The sequence below is a fragment of the Myotis davidii genome, unplaced genomic scaffold, assembly GCF_000327345.1.
Source record: "Myotis davidii unplaced genomic scaffold, ASM32734v1 scaffold523, whole genome shotgun sequence".
Classification (NCBI taxonomy): Eukaryota; Metazoa; Chordata; class Mammalia; order Chiroptera; family Vespertilionidae; genus Myotis; species Myotis davidii.
The window spans coordinates 260082-274579 of NW_006295054.1; the positions used below are offsets into that span (position 1 = coordinate 260082).

Consider the following 14498-nt stretch of genomic DNA (forward strand, 5'->3'; position numbering starts at 1 on the left):
AGTTGGGGGCTCAATCCCCAGTAGTGGGGCATGCAGGAGGCAGCTAGCAATGATTCTCTCTCATCATTGATGTTTCTATCTCCTTCTCCCTATCCTTTCCTCTCTGAAATCAATAAAAATATATATTTAAAAAAATGTATCGTCCACTTACCCTAACACTGCAAAATATCCACCCGTTTAGTCATGGAGAAGTACATTGCATATTTTCCCCCAGAAAATAAATTCTTATGGTATTTAGTTGTTGCCAGATTATTACCTGAAACCATGGACTCGCAGATTTTCAGAGGTGGGAAGGCCTGAGAGGTCTCTACAGATGAGAGAGCTGTGGGCCAGCAGAGTTCAGGGAAGCCTTGCTGCCAGGTCCCGGGCGGGGCACTAGCCGGTTGAGGCTCTCACACTGGGGTATCCAGGACAGACACTCCTTCCACTAACACTGGCTCTTGAAGAGGAAGAAGAAAACAGTAAATCTCCAACAGAAAACAAAAACAGGAATGATTCTATGGATTATTTTGACAGATAGACGACTAAATGCCATCCTACCTATTTCCTCTGACCTTCATCAAATATTCTTTTTTTAAATATATTTTTATTGATCTCAGAGAGAAAGGGAGGGAGAAAAACCAGTGATGAAAGAGAATCATTGATCAGCTGCCTCCCGCAACCCTGCCCACCCTCCCCACTGGGGATGGAGCCCGCAACCTGGGCACGTGCCCTGACGGGGAATCGAACCAGGACCTCCTGATTCATAAGTCAATGCTCAACTATTGAGCCACACCGGCCAAGCAAATATTCTCTTTTTAGAGGGACCTATTCAAATTCTCCAGGAAAGAAGCCTTCTAGTTACACGATCAGTTTTTCCTTCTATGCTCAGGCCTCTAGTTTGTACTTTCTCTTTCGTTCCACACTTTTCAAGGTGTTTGAGGTGTACAGTTAGATTTGATTGTATCCCTAATTTTGGTCCTGTAGGGAGACCTTATGTTGTCATGGTATCTCTAATAGATGAGGCTTTATAGATGAGGCTCAATGCTGAGGGTCAGAAAGACTGAGGTTATAAGGCTATTTTGCAAAGCTAGGATCAAAATTCAGGTTTATTGAATTTCATAGACCTAAACTCTTTCCATTAAAATGTTGTTCTGTACTATTAATTCTGAAACAAAATCTTTAGCCCTACACCAAACAGATTTTCATGAAGCATATTTCCTCCCTTTGCAAATGTGTTCTCTATATTCCCTTTGTTTTCTTTATTCCCCGCATCTCTGTTGCCCTGTCATTGGTGGGTTGGCAGTCCCTAGTCAGCAGGGCCCAGAATCCCAGACAATGCCTTTTGTTCAGAGCATTTGTTTGGATTATAAATGATGATAAATTCAGACTGTCATACTGATTTCATTTCAGTGGAGTCACAACACACCTCAAGTTTCCTTTGATCCACTAGCTATAAAGACAGTATCTCATGCTATTTATTTGTTCATCTTGACCTATTTGCTCAATCTCAAGAGCTTTGCTAAAATTCTTAAGTGGAAATATTGCTAATTTCTTTCCCTTCACCTCTGTTAGAAATGACCATCTTTCCAGTCATGGACAAATCATTACCCATAATTCATTATTAAAATGAATTATTTTATGGTACTTTTTTCAAATATCAGCAGCAGACATTTACTGTGCACTTATCATATGTCAAGCTCTTTTTTTCTGTGTCTTTATATTTGTTGACACATTTAGTCTTCCCAACTACCCTATGCAGTGGGTAATGTTGTTGTGCTGACTTTACAGTGAGGACATTGAAGCACAGAAAGCTCAAGTTACTTGCCTGAGATCACACAGCGAATAACCACACAGATAGAACTTGAACCCAAACACTCTGTTCTGTGAGTCTGAGCTCTTAACCACCAGCATACTGCCTCTCAAAGTGAACTCTCCTGTAAATGTTACTTTGCAAATACAATTAGGTTTTGTAAGTTCTGCTTTCATTGACTTATAGAGAGCCATGTGAATCTAATGAGAGGAGGTGGGTTACGAAAACTCATCATCATGACCATCCTACTGACACTCATTAATTACCTCAGGGATCAGTAGCTTTCCCAGCGTTGATGCTGTGAATGAGAATAAAAGTGGGAGGTAGCGGTGGGGGTGGGGACTGAGAGATCCACTGTAGGTTTTGACAGAGTGACATTAATGTTGAGGGTTGGCCTCTCCTGTCTTTATATAAAGAAAACATAGGCTCCCTGCAAATTTTCTCCCCAAGTGAGCCCCCAGACTTGCCTTCCCTGAAGTAAGCGACTGCCCCTTCCTACCTCCTGTTTGTCTCACAGGAAGAGTAGGGTAGGGATTTCAGCTGCAGTGCAGTGCCTGGCTTATGGGTACTCACTACCTGTTGGGCTGATGAATAAATGAGATCGATATAAACTGCTCCCTGAAATCTGGGCTAATGTCCACTTAGTTTTACAGTAACTGTCAGCAGGCATCAAAAGGGTGCTAATTATGAGGTGTGCATTGCAGATAGGTTAGCTAGGCCTTTTCAAAGTGTGAACTCGGGTGGTGTTTTATGAACATGTAGGTATCTGTGCATCGGCTCCTCGGCGCTCCCCCCTGCGTGTGAGTGTTCCGCGAGCCTGTGTTGCAACATGAAATAGCAGAAAGGGCCTTCATCGCCTCCGCCTCCGCTGCCCCTTGGTTCGTTCTCCCGGCTGCTTTGCCTGTGGGAGACAGTGGCCTGTGCCTCCTTGCGGAGAGCCTGGATATGAAGCCAGCGAGCCTGGCCCCAGAGCCTGAATGCTCACGTCTACATTGCACCTTAGAAACTGTCAGGAACGACAGTTACCCAGCCTGTGATGTGCTTCCAGGCATTCTATCATTTGCCCCCGATTTTAGCTCAGAGGAACTGGGGCTTAAGAAAATTAAGAAACGTATCCAACGGGTCAGCAGTAGCATCAGAACTCAAATCCAGGTCTGCCTGTCTCAGAGGCCGGATTCAACCCCAAGCTTGGTTCAGTACAGGGAAGAGCAAGACGGCCCGAGGGTGCAGGTGTCAGGCCCCAGCAGACCGTGCTCTGGGTGCTCTCCGAAGGTAGCTCCTGCGCACCACCTCTGTCTCAGCCCCCAGAGACACCGCGTGGCAGAGCAGAGGCCCTAACCTGGAGGGAGGGACTGGGGCTGTGTGGGCCCCTGGAGGAGCCAGGCTCCTTGCAGCACGGCCCCCTGGGGCTCAGCTGGGGGACCTTGCTCGCACCATGAACCTGAGAGTTTCCTGGGAAAGGACAGGGATGGGTTTCCAAGGCCGTTAGCCCCAACCCAATGGCTTTATTAGTCTGGCACTTGGAGAAACTCAGTAACACCTAGAGAACTTTGTGTATTGATTGTAGAAAAGAGATCTTGATCCCAGGTTGTTGATGTTTAAGGAAACCCATAGAATGCAGTTTCTCAGAAGAGCTTTTAGTGATTGATGGGTTTAGTAAAACAGCAGGCTATGTATGGAATTAGGAAATATTGTCACTGACATACTGCTTTTCACCACACCCACCACACTTTTTTTTGAAGGGCCATAAATTCCAGTACTAACTACATTTCACAAATGATTTAGAACTATTTATCATCCCATCAATCCAGTCTCAGGTATTCATTGGTGGTGGAGAAGAACAATGCCAGGTACATGCTAGTGATATTAGTAAATACTTGTTAGATGAAAGGACAAACTGACTGTAAAATGGATTTCTGTGCTTCATTTATTGCTCACCAAATGCCTATTATATTCCTACTGTATAGAAGGGAATATTAAGGATGTGAAGGCACCTAAGGTGTTATTGGTGCCCTAGCTGGATTTACAATCTATAATATGGAGTGGTACACAATTATCTATAACACGGGGCACAGAGTCTCAGTGCAATCCGTAAGTAGGTCTTGGCAGTCAGAAGAACAAGGTCACACTGGCTGCGAACCAGGGAACAACACTTGGCAGTGGGTGAGATTTGAGCGTGTCTTGGAGGGTGAGTCACAATGTTCCCAGGAGGAGGTCCTAGGGGAGGGCACCCCAGGCAGTGGGATTGGCTTGGGAGAGAACACAGAAGCAGGAAAGTGCAAATGTTGAGGAGGCAGCGGCAAGCGCTTGACTCAGGCAGGACACGAAGTGCTGCTTGGGCTGGTGTGGGGACCAGACTGAAAGGGTACCTAAGCCGCAAGGCAGAGGGCATAGCGTCAAGTTTAAGATCAGAGAGCGGGAGAGCAGAGAACAGGCCCTGGAGCTGTCATTCCGGATCCTCTTTCTTACTTCCCATCCCCTCTTCTTCCACTCTGAGGCCACTGTACACCCATCCTGCCTGTCTTCACCAGACTGTCGCTAAGATACTCCTTTGACCATTCTGTTTACACCTCTGTGTATTCACAAACCCCTGTAGGATAAAGGCAACACTTCTTCATTGGGGCCTCATGCCTCTCCTGATCTTCTCCAAGCCAGTTACCCCAGTTTTATCCTTCAACTCAATTACCCAACCGTCCACTTTTTAGCACGTCCTTGGGCCCTCTTCTCTGCCATCTTGGTCTCCTCATGCCTACCGCACCTGCATGGGCTCCACGGTACCTTTGCCGATACTGTCCTTCCAGCCCGAATGCCCTCATCTGTGTCCATGAGAATCTCCAAGGCCCATTTTTTTAATCTCCAAAAATTTAAACTTACAGCAGATGGAAACCAAGTCTTTATTTTTATGCCCAAGCAAATGTTGAATGAATAAATACTTACCTTTCATTCCTTCTCTTTCTCAATTCCTGAATATAAACAAAAGTAACTCTATCCCCCAGGCAAAGAGCACTTCCATTTGTAGAAGCTTTAGACTTCCCAAAGGGTGTGGCCTAACAGTCCCGACCAACCTGGAGCCTGGCTGCCGGAGTCCCAGCCAGGGCTCTGCCCGTTACCAGCCATGTGACCTCGGGAAAGTTACTGACCTCATCTGTGAAATGGGAAGATAAAGGCACCTACCTCATAAAGAACTTTTAGAAGGATTTAATAAAATGTTTTTTGTAAAATGCTTAGAACAATCTCTGGCACCAGAGTGAGCATTGTATAACTTTTGTTTAGCTAAATATATACATATTCCATATATGTACATATATTAATGGTATAAATAGTACATATATGTACACACATATATGGTAAGTACTCAGTAAAGTTTAAGTTACACACACACACAGGGATGCACAATTGGGCATCCACAAAAACCTGGTAAGATGAGCAAAGTGTTAAATAACTTCCCCACACCTGGTGACTGGTAGATCCATTCCTGTAGCCACACCTGGAGACTGGTAGATCCATTCCTGGAACCACGCCTTCTAACTTCTGAGCCAGAAGTCAAAGTAGAATTTATAGCCTTAATCCACTGATCTCTGCCAACACATGGATGGTTTTCAAATACATAATGATCTCTTGGTGCTGAATATTGAAATTCACTATGGATATTTTGATTATACTGATTGAAAGTACAAGAGTAGTGTCAGATATATTCGTCTGTCAGGATTTTGCAACCTCACAAATAAATCCATGATATGGTCACCTCCTTCTTGACTATATTCCTCCTGCACTTAAGGAAAGATGGAGCAGAAGGATAAATTGAATGTGTTCAAGAGAATTATGCATGAAGTTCTAGTGGAGACGGTTTCAAAGAGGGAACTATGCCATTGGAGCGCATTTAAATGGAACTACGCCTATCGTGCCATTTGGTATGCAAAGGCTTGTGTTTGCATTAAGCTGATGGAGAAGCTGTGGTTTTCCTTACCATATGCATTTAAAATGCATCTTTAAAAAAATAAAAGCTTTCTTTTACTTCTCTGAAAAAGGGAACTGTCGGTTATTTTATTTTAAATACAATACATTTAACTTCTGTCAACAGTTCACCTTTTAAATAATGCGGTTTGTGCTTGCACTCATTATCTACAATTAGAGTTCTCAAAGAAGCTTTTAGTGTTTTTCTCCCCAACTTATAAATTCATTCATTGTAACTGTTAACATTTTAGAGAATAGCGGAAACCCTAAGATCAGGAAACTGAACAAAGAAACTTCCTTTCTGTGCATTGCCATTGAACTGCGCACAGAACCCTCAGCTATTATGCTGAACCACATAATGATGAGCTGGTTACACCCTTTTCTTGCTCCGTTAGGTCAGACTCCAGTGTTTCCCTTTTAACTCAGGCTAGTTAATAAGAAATGCCATGCTGGCAGCCAGTTTCATTTGTGCAAATTACCTGCTTACACTAGTCCTCAGCATCTAAATAAAGCAGGAGTCAGGAGATCAGTTCTTTTCTTTGTGATGTATTTTTTAAAAAAAGACTTCAGGTACCCACAGCTCTGCCTTTTCATCCAGCTATGATGGGAGTCACGTGTCCTCATTTCTTCTTTCCTGTCTATGAGCAAGAAGAATATAGACAGCTGAGCAACGTGTGGTGTGTGTGTGTGTGTGTGTGTGTGTGCGCGCGTGTGTGTGTGTGTGTGTGTGTGTGTGTGTGTGTGAGGCGGGGGCGGGGGGAGAGAGAGAGAGAGAGATTGTTTTTTTCACCCTCTTGGTTAAAGAGGTAACTGGAATCAGCACCCAAGTGGTGTGTGGGTTTGCGTGGGGCAGGGAGTACAAACAGAGCCCAGCCTAGAAATGCGAGGTGTGGAGCCCATTCAGTGACCTCGCTGTTTGCCCAGCTGCAGGGTGACTCCCTTTTCATTCCTCAGCTGCCCAGCTGCTTCCTAACACTATTTTATTTTTCTTTTAAACTGACGTGGCCAATCAAACTTCCCCCAACAGGCTTGATAATTACTAAAAACAGACCACTTTGCAGTTGCACGCAGCGCAGAACAAGCTGCCGGGGTTTATAGTTGAGCACTTACTTTGTTCTTGTTCAGCGGTGCCTGTCACAGAATTTGCTCACACCAGATTTTATGAAAAGAAGTAAAGGTTCTTCATTAACCCCATGTTTTACTCTTAAAAATAGTTGTCTTGAGACTGTATCTTAAGTTAAGCCATAAAAAATGATGATTTTTCTCCCATTTTTATATAACCTACAAAAGCAGCAGTTTCATATGGTTCGACCTAAGTAAATGCATATATTCCAGCGGTGCTTCTGGTAACCAAACTAATTTATAACTCATCTTTAAATGAGAAAACGCAAGTTCCTTACTTCAAAGCATTACATTAATCTCAACTTCTTAGCAACTGTACCTTAACTATAAAATTGTCTCTGGTTATTTATAAATGAAGTAAAACCTATCTTCTCTGGATGAGAATTTGACATAATTTAAGAGAAAGTTGCCACCACGCTCATTGGGTACTAAATTCTGGTATGTTCCTTGATACAGTTGTGTTGGTGTCACCTTACCCACGTTGCTTCTTTTGAAGGAGTATAATTGTGCTCAAAATAAACAGGTTTCAGAATTGGTCCAGATATCTGACTCTGCAAATAAAAGCAGATTGAAATTATATTGGAAAACTCTCACTTTAAGTAAAATCTCTGAAAATCTGTGACTATTATTCTTATTCTATATCTGATAATACAGAGATTATGTAGAAATATAATAGGTTTTATTTTAGGAATAAAAATGAATACATTTATTACTTGAGAAAATATTAAGCATATATGTGATCTGCTTTGAGAGATTATTGATTTTTTTTAAGTTCTGCTGAGTGTTAAATTGGCAGTATGTTTCAAAAGCCTCAAAAATGTGCATGTTCTCTAACCCTGCCATTCTCCTTTGGAAATGTATTCTAGGAAATATGACACAATTTTATGAACAAATATTTCTGGAATAATAATAACCAAATGTTTTAATAATTAAGAATTTATTATATGTTTACAGTATACATGCGAAGAATACTGTGCAAAAGTTTATATTCTGTATATTTCTAAATTTATTAAAATGGAAGCTATATAATTATTTCAAAGAGAAGAAGATAGGATATGCCTAAGGAGTTGAATAAAGCAAAATGTTGAAATATCCTAAAATGTTCAACAACAGGGAATTAGTTAAGTAAATTATGGCACAGTCATATAAAGAGATACTATACAGCCCTTAAAATTATATATAAGAAAATGTTTTATACATTAAGTGAAAAAAGGACATAGGACATTAAAAATGGTAAATATAGTATGAGCCCAGTTTTTTAAAAGGAGAAATGATATGTGTCATTTTAAAATGAAGTGTGTGTGTGTGTGTGTAGTAGTAGTAGTAGTAGTAGTAGTAGTAGTAGGGTGGAAGGCTAATCTACCAAACTTTTAACAGTGGTTATTTCTGCTTGTTTTCTTCTTCTTTTTTATTATATGTTTTCTACACTGAACATAAAGTTTATTTTGTGGTATGAAAAATAATATTTTTAAATTAAAACTATATTTGAGCCTTATTATTTATGTTATGTATGTTGACAAGTAGATTTTAAGCAATAAAATTTAATAAGGGCTGTACTAATTTGGAGTTTTTATAAATCCAAGGTTAGGCTAAAATTTATTCATGAATAATGGTTTATTGTGCAAATTAATAATGCTGAGGAGATTTTAGAGCAACACTTGTAAGCTTAAGGGAACTTCTCAAGTACCCTGAAAAGCCTGCATAAGACTCTCAATCATTTTTTCATCAAGGCCTGTCTCCTCAGTGCCTCTTCCTGGCAGGTGAATTTAATTTGCATGTTTCTGTTTTCTTTAGGTAGAAACAATATTCCATAATTCATCTATTTTAGTAACAATCTGAAAGTTGGAAGGTGATATTTTTAACATATGTGTCATATAATTGTTTCCATTTACTCTCTAAGTTACAAACAGACATCTTCTAACAATTTGGGTCATGTTTTCGCAGGTGATGAAAACATACCATATGTATCATGCGGAGAGCATCAGTGCAGAGAGCAAGCTGAAAGAGGCCGAGAAACAAGAAGAAAAGCAAATTGGGCGATCCGGCGATCCAGTCTTTCATATTAGACTAGAAGAGAGACATCAGCGGCGAAGCTCTGTAAAGAAAATTGAAAAAATGAAAGAAAAGGTAAGTGAAAACAGATCACCGAGTCTTTCTGTCCTCACTTGAGATGACTTATCATCCCCATTTGAGGTGACAAACTGAAGAACACTGATGCAATAGCTGATAGATACAGATTGTAAATTATCGTGAAATACATGAATTTCCTCCCAAGGGAATGAAGAATGTTTAAGGAACATAAAAATCATGTAATAACAGCTGGACATCATTTAGTGGTGAATGCCAAGTATTCAATACACAACGTAGAGAACTTGAATAGTAACAAAGAGATTTCATTGCAAATGGGCCTAATGCCCAAATACATTGTTGTTATTCCCCATAGCTGGGTAATTTTAGTTTGTTATTTAAATCAGATTTGAAATGTTCTTTACCCAAAGGACTGCGAAGGTTATTTGTAGATGTAGAATAAATTGTTTAGATTAATAAAAATTCATGTGTGTTTCTCTGTCTTGCTTAAAAATGACTTTCTTGTTTTCCCCAATGCCTGGATCTTCATTGCCAGAGACAAGCAAAGTATTCAGAAAATAAGCTAAAATCGATTAAGGCACGGAATGAATACCTCCTGACCCTCGAAGCAACCAATGCCTCTGTTTTCAAGTATTATATCCATGATCTTTCAGATTTAATTGATGTAAGTACTTGAGGTTTTTATGTTTTCCACATTAAGATGAACTTAGCAATCACTGTAATTCATTGATTCTAAAACACCATCATACATTAAAACTGTTATTTTATGTAATAATCAGAAAGAAAAAAAATATTGCTAATTAAACCATACATGATACTAAGACACTCTCAATTGTCAGATGAACGTGAAAAGAGGTGCATTCTAAAACCATGAAAAACAAATTAGGCCCTAGTGGTTTGGGTGAGTGGATAGAGCGTCGGCCTGTGGACTGAAGGGTCCCGGGTTCGATTCCAGTCAAGGGCACATGCCCAGTGGTGGGCATGCAGGAGGCAGCTGATCAATGATTCACTCTCATCATTGATGTTTCTATCTCTCTCTCGCTCTTCCTTCCTCTCTGCAATCAATAAAAATATATCTAAAACAACAACAACAAACAAATTAGTAGGTCCTGTGAAGCTGAGTGCTTGGTCGACTCAGCTAGGAAGGGGATCCAGTCATTTTAAAATGATGTAGTGGCACAGCCCTGCATTCATTGATTCAAAACACGCTTATTAGGCCCCTACTATTGTGAGATGCTGAGGCTATGAGAAGCCCTGAACAGTTCTTACCCTCTGGAATTTAAAGTGGAAAAGGCAGATATTAAGCAAATGGTGACACAAATGATTGCTTTATTATAGTGGTGATAAATACTGTGTAACAAAATAGTGTGTGTAGACCACTTTTATAGATTTAGCAAACTCTCTATACTTTTCACTCATGGGATCTGATAGAGAAAAGCAGTAATGGGCTCATTCAGAACTCTGTGAGCCCATACCCACTGTTAGTGACTATTGCCATTATCCCCAACTTTAACCTTCTGCGTTACTTATTCTTTCATTCAGAAAATGTGTACTGAGGATGCCAGTCATTGTGCTAACACTGTAGAGGAGACTGCAAAGATGAAACAAACGAAAATCCTGTGTCCAAAATTGCCAATATTTGCAAATAAAAAAGTGATGTGTCGTAAGAAAAGCACAGATAAAGCAATAGAGGTTCAGAGAGTTATCTGCAGGAACTTTATTCATATATTGCTTTGTAGTGATTGGATTGAACATCAAATGATATTAGGAAATTATTTTCTATGGCTTACAGAGGGGGTGGGGAACGTCTGGCCTGAGGGCTGTATAAGGCCTGAGAAATCATTTGGCCTGGCCCTGCCAAGGCATTTGGGGTGAGTTAATTAAACATTTGACCAAATATAACAGGCTAATTTTTAAATTGATAATTTTGTATGGCCCACGAATGATGGTATAAATAATCCAAATGGCCGTTGGCTGAAAAAACGTTCCCCACCCCTGGCTTATAGTGTCATAGTTTAGATATGCAGTATGTTAAAGCAACTTTATTTTATGGTGAATTTAAATCTCATGTATTTGAGCGTGGTTGAGCGTGATTCATAGCTCAACCACTGAGTCACGCTGGCCGAGCAAAATAGAAACTTTAAAAAAATATTTATTTTCTTCTAACACTGATGAAATAAAATAATTTTTTTTCTGTTAGACTGCAGCCAGATTTCCTAATAAAAGTGAGGAATTTTTTATTTTCAGACTTAGATCTGTACAGATTGTGCTAAGTATATGGAATAGAGAGGAACTGATTCTATGTAACTACTTTGCTTGCTTTGTTTTTAGGGCTTATCTAAGTAGTGGTCAGAGTATGTGGCTAAACCCAATTCAACTTAACACAAGTAGAAGTCTCCATGTATTGAAAAGAACCTAGTACTATTCTTGACAGTGGGTATCCAGTAATGTGCAAAACAAAATCCCTATTTCAGCAGAAAGTGGCATCACCTGGTGTATATTTTAAAGTCTCACTCTGTCATCTGGGTGGAAAATAGACTGAGGTGAGTAAGGAGGACAAGAGTGAAAATTGAGCGATATGTAGAGTCTTTGCAGTTGTCTAGGCTAGGGATGCTGCTGCCTTAGACTGGAGTGGCAGTGGTGCACCTGTGGGATGTGGTGGGATTCCAATACACTGAAGATAGAGCTCAGAGGAATTTGATATAATGAATGAAAAGGAGGGTACACATGACTCCTTGGTTCAGGTCCTGAGTAAGCAGTTAATTAATGGTGGTAACTCTTACTGAGATGGGGACCCTGGGAGAAGCAGGTTGAAGGGAGGGAGCAGTAGATTTTCTAGTAAGACTGAGATACCTATTGGGCATCTGTGTGGAGATGTCGAGCAGCATTCTCAATATTATTGTGATATAAATAACACATCAGGATTATGAGAATCGCTGTCATGGTCATGGATATTCTACTGAGCTCTTCCTACGTAACAGACAGGTTTCTAAGCATAATCTCATCTAATCATTGCAACCTTGTGAGGTAAATGCTATTTTCTCCATTTCATAGATTAAAAGAACTGAGGCTTAGCTGGGCTAGATAGCTTGCCTAAGATTGCACAGCTAAATAAATGGTAGGTTTCAAATTCAGACATTTTAACTGCAGATCTGATTAACTCCTATATAGATAAGTAACAGTTAAATATACCAGGTTATTGTCAGTTTAAAAAAATGGGACTTTTAAAAGGTCAGCCTTAAATTTAAAATATGAGCAGTTCTCAAATAATACAACGTAAATATGAATTTTAAAAGAAATGACACGAAATTGGTCCATCATCATATCTAACTGAAATTGCATACTCTCTTAGCGAAAATTATACATATGTTGACTTTTAAGGCAATCAGATGTGAAATGTACATTCTAAAATGGCTGCTTATTTAGTGGAATTCAGTTTGCATATGTAGTGGTGACCCCAAAACCATTAAGCTTGCCCGTTGCTGGTGAAAAAGAAGCAGACTGGTTATTATCCAAAGGCATCTAGAAGCCTTTTTGCTTTAGCAGATACCTTTTATCCCAATGCATCTAATAATTACTAGAAGAGTTGTTAAACCTCTAGTGAGAAAAAGTCAAGGCAGACTTTTAATGCATAGCATTTCATATGTGAATTGACATGAAAGGCACCGCACACCGTCACTAAACCAAAGCATTATGAATAATCAGAGTTCAGGTTGAGACCCTTTTTATATACACCTCCAGTTTCCCTTGGTTTCTATTCGTGTCAATAGCTGTCTCGTATAAATCTTGTGATAGACCATGATTTATGGATTTATTAATAGAAAAATAAAGTCATAATTTTCCATGGGCTTGGTCTTTTAAACCTAGCATTTTATTATTACAGAAGCAGTTTATGTACATTGTAGCAAACTGGAAAATACTGCAAGCAAAAATAAAACAATCACATTCTTACCCCCGGACCCCCAAGATCATCACTGTTAAAATACAGATTTTTTTTCTATGTGTCCACACATACATTTAAAACTGTATCTGTGGACACATAGGAGAGTATGAAATTGTATTTTACAAACAGCTTCTTCACCTACTTTTTTCAGTCATTGATCTCCATCTTTCCATTTCCGAAAAATCTTAACTGGTAACTAGACCATATCCCCATTTATGATCCCAAAATTGTTTCACAGCTGGTGTGTCTAGACTAGACCCAATTATTTAGGACCACACATTGCATCTGAGTGACGTGTTCCATCAGTCTTTTTTTATCTAGCCAAGTCCCTTGTTGAAGAGACATGGACAGTTATTTCTTAGAACACCCTAGCTTCTGGATTTATTACCTGTGGTGTCATTTAGCTTGTTTCTTAGTCTCCCATATTTCCAGAGTTATATAAAAGGCTGGATGAATTCAAGTTAAGCACTTCGCACCAGAATACATCCTAGGTGTGTTGCTACATCTTACATAGAAATGTAGCAACAGCTGTTTAACCTACCAGTGTGATGCTAAACTAAAATTGATCACTGGTGTAGGGTGATATGAGACTCATTACTCCATTATAAAGTTAAATTCCCCCCCTTGCAACAAATTATGGGTATTCCAAAACCTCTTTAATTTTGGATCTTATTAAATGGGAAATCTGCAAATAAACTTCGGAGCACAGGTTTAAAAACTTTAATAATTCAACACTTTGATACACTAGTCAAAGTTTTTTCTTTATTTTTGGAGGTGAGCTGATGGTTGTTGTTTCTTAATATTTAATAATTCCAATTTTTATATATTCTGGATAAACTTCATCTTTACCTATCAATATTAGTTTGAATTAGTAAGGTTCTCTTTCTCTCTCTCTTGCGCTTCTGAGAAATAGCTCTCTTTCTAAACAGTGGTTATTGTATCTCTACTAGAATTTATTTTTAATAAATTTTCATTTTTCATTGTGCCTTGTTGTGACCAATAAATGAGTGTTATGATGAACTCTATCACTGACAGCACTTTTATAAACTAAGCATATGCACTACCCGATAAGTTCCAAATTAAAAGTATTAGGTATCAGACCTGTAAAGTTTATTGATATTGAGGGTAATACACTGAAGAAAATGAAGCCTCGGTTGTTAAACAAGTATTTACTCTTTCATTTGTGTGGAAATATTTGAGTACTAGTGGCCTATGTACGAATTTTTTGCACGGGGGGGGGGGGGGGGGGCACCAGAATACATCCTAGGTGTGTTGCTACATCTTACATAGAAATGTAGCAAGAGCTGTCTAACTTACCAGTGTGATGCTAAACTAAAATTGATCACTGGTGTAGGGTGATATGAGACTCATTACTCCATTATAAAGTTAAATTCCCCCCCTTGCAACAAATTATGGGTATTCCAAAACCTCTTTAATTTTGGATCTTATTAAATGGGAAATCTGCAAATAAACTTCGGAGCTATAAAGAAAGCAAAATGCTTTCTTAGAGTACAAATTAATCACATAAACTAAGAGGAATAGTAATTTTTAAATATTTTCAGGTACTTCAGACTATCAGTTTGTTTATATATATATATA

The 14498-nt window shown here is 39.3% G+C and overlaps 1 protein-coding gene across 2 annotated transcripts in view; it reads left to right on the plus strand.

Moving 5' to 3' along the window:
* SRGAP1 (SLIT-ROBO Rho GTPase activating protein 1) overlaps window positions 1–14498 on the plus strand; it is a 275029-nt gene that overhangs the window by 180968 nt on the left and 79563 nt on the right. For both annotated transcript variants that reach the window (XM_006769612.2, XM_006769613.2), the window contains exons 5-6: window positions 8813–8995; window positions 9492–9620. In XM_006769612.2, the coding sequence (XP_006769675.1) occupies window positions 8813–8995; window positions 9492–9620 (312 nt within the window). The remainder of the gene's footprint in view (window positions 1–8812; window positions 8996–9491; window positions 9621–14498) is intronic.